Source organism: Chionomys nivalis, chromosome 3 (genome assembly GCF_950005125.1).
Source record: "Chionomys nivalis chromosome 3, mChiNiv1.1, whole genome shotgun sequence".
Lineage (NCBI taxonomy): Eukaryota > Metazoa > Chordata > Mammalia > Rodentia > Cricetidae > Chionomys > Chionomys nivalis.
In genome coordinates, this window is record NC_080088.1 from 120543624 (window position 1) to 120545940 (window position 2317).

The window sequence follows — 2317 nt, forward strand, 5'->3', positions numbered from 1 at the left end:
CTAATGTGAGAGCAACTGGGCATCGGTTGGCAATGCGCTTGCACTCACAGCCTGCCGTGTACATTGTATATGGTTCCAGGCTTGAAGATGATTGGCAGACAGAAGCCAAGTGAACAACATTTCCATCTCAGACAAGGACAGCTTTACCTTCCTAAGAGGCAGGTCCTCTTCACAAGGAACCATCTCCATCAGGACCTTAGGGTCAGGGAGGAAACAGGAAATGTCAGTACATTGTTTTTTTTTTTTTTTTAAATTACATCTATTTATTGTGTGTGTGTGTGTGTGTGTGTGTGTGTGTGTGTGCGCGCGCGCGCATACCACAGTGCACAAGTTGAGGTCAAAGGACAACTTGGGGGAAGTTGCTCTCCTTCCATCATGTGTGAAGTCCAAGGAAATGAACTCAGGCTGCTGGGTTTGGAGGCAAGTGTCTTTATCCAAGGAGCCATCTCCCTGGATGGTGACTGAGATTTATCGAAGGTCTGTGATGGTCACAATCCTATCCTTGACAGTGACATGACTGCAGTCGCAGAACAGAGGGGGGTCTCTGCCATGAGGGTGAAAGCCCTTCTGCCGGCAGGTGGAAATCTCTTGGAGGCCATAATCAGTTAACTTAAAGAATCCAGTTTCCTGGAACTTGGGGGAGCAGACGATTGCTATAGACTCTGGTAACATCATTTGATAGGAGCAGTGGGTGTGCAGATCCACACTGGACAGGAAGGCCGTCTGGGTTGGGTGAGTATGGATCCAGCCAAGCGTGAGAAGTCCAAGATCATCCTGCATAAAGAAAATTTCTTCTTCATTCTCTGTGTGGCAATAATCGGGCCCACCATTTTGTCTGGGGATGAGAACATGTGTGATTGTGAATTCATTTCTCATCAATTTTCCACAGAGGACTCCACAAGTTTCAATGCCTTTGGCAGTATTGGCACTGGCAAGCTGGAGAAATTCCGGGCACAAATTGCGGGGCACCACAATGTGGCGCAGGCCTTCGATGGTGGGAACATTTTCTATGATGCTTAGTGCTCCAGGCTTCAGGGACCTGTCTACCACAGGTGGCTTAGCTGGTCTCACAGTTCTGTTACAGTCTGAAGTCTGCGTGGGTGAGGTGGGGACCACATCTACACAAGGCTTTTCCAGATCAGGTAGCAGAGGCCCACTTGGGCCAGGGTCCACCTTCCGGAACTCTTGGACAATTTTTAGCCGCTCTTTTTCCAGCTCCTGCTTCTGGATCATCTCCTCAAAGGCATGGAACTGTTCCTGCTCTAACTGCTTCTGCTTCTGCTGAGCAACTCTCTGTCTTTCTTTTTCCAACTCTTGCTGGATGGCGATATTCCGGGCAAGTTCCTCCTCTTCCTTTTTCTTTTGTTCTTTATACTGCTCATATTCTTTGGTGTATCTTTTCAAGAGTTCGCTCTTAAGTTCTTCTGCTTTGGGGAAAGCAACATTCTTTAATTTCTTGACGGCCTCTTTCTTCTCAGGAATGATAGCTGATTTGTAGTCTCGGTGTTTTGGAAGTTTTTCAATGAAAAGCGTGATGTATTTGTTGTAGAGGATAAAGGCATGTTCAATGTTGCCTTCTTCAGAGTAAATGGATGCCATGCGGATGATCTCAACACCGGAGCGGTAGTAGCGTCGGGGTGGGATGTCCTCATTTAATTCCACTGCACTCCCAAGTTGGGATAGAATCCTCACCCGGTCTTGGGGTGGGAGGCTCACATCCCCATGGTCAGACATTGGACCGATAATGTCTTTTCTTTCGTGAAGGATAACAGTCGAAGCTTCCGGAAACGTCACCTCCCCAGTACATTGTTCTTGCTCTGGAGCCTTCCTGGTGTGGACACAGGGCTCTCGGGTAGATGGAGGCCACCCGTTGGCACACACAGACTCAGTCGCTGCTTACGCTGGTGTCCTGGGTGCATGAAGGAATTAAAAAGAGTGGAATCATTTGCAAATGAAAAATGCAAACTTAAGAGTTCTACGACAGGCAGATGAATCCATGAGTCAGTTGAGAGACACCACTGTCCCTCCCAGCTCTAGCCCTGCATTGCCGAGTTCTCCAGTGTTTGCAGGCGTGGAACTTGGAGTACAGATGGTGGACTCTTACTGACCCACACCAGTAACATGACTGGAAAAGATCCACAGAAAGAAAATGCACTGCCTGACCCCACAGTTATTCGGCAGCAGCAAAGAGCCGCGCTGAGCCGCCCGCACCGTCTCATCCACCTGCTCCTCTGAGGCCTGAGAGACGATGATGAGATGACTTGGAGGACAAGGAACAAGGTGTGTCAGAGTGCACCATTGTGTGAATGCCTGAAGT

At 48.7% G+C, this 2317-nt stretch overlaps 1 protein-coding gene across 1 annotated transcript; it reads right to left on the bottom strand.

Annotated features, from left to right (window-relative positions):
• Positions 1-331: 331 nt before the first annotated feature.
• LOC130871746 (STAM-binding protein) lies at positions 332-1786 on the bottom strand. Its single transcript, XM_057765330.1, has one exon. The coding sequence runs from the start codon at positions 1732-1734 to the stop codon at positions 469-471; it is 1266 nt and encodes a 421-aa protein (XP_057621313.1). The 5' UTR covers positions 1735-1786; the 3' UTR covers positions 332-468.
• Positions 1787-2317: the final 531 nt, after the last annotated feature.

Bases quoted from the DNA above. Each gene is read 5' to 3' on its own strand.
- LOC130871746 (XM_057765330.1), bottom strand. From the start codon at position 1,734: ATGTCTGACCATGGGGATGTGAGCCTCCCACCCCAAGACCGGGTGAGG.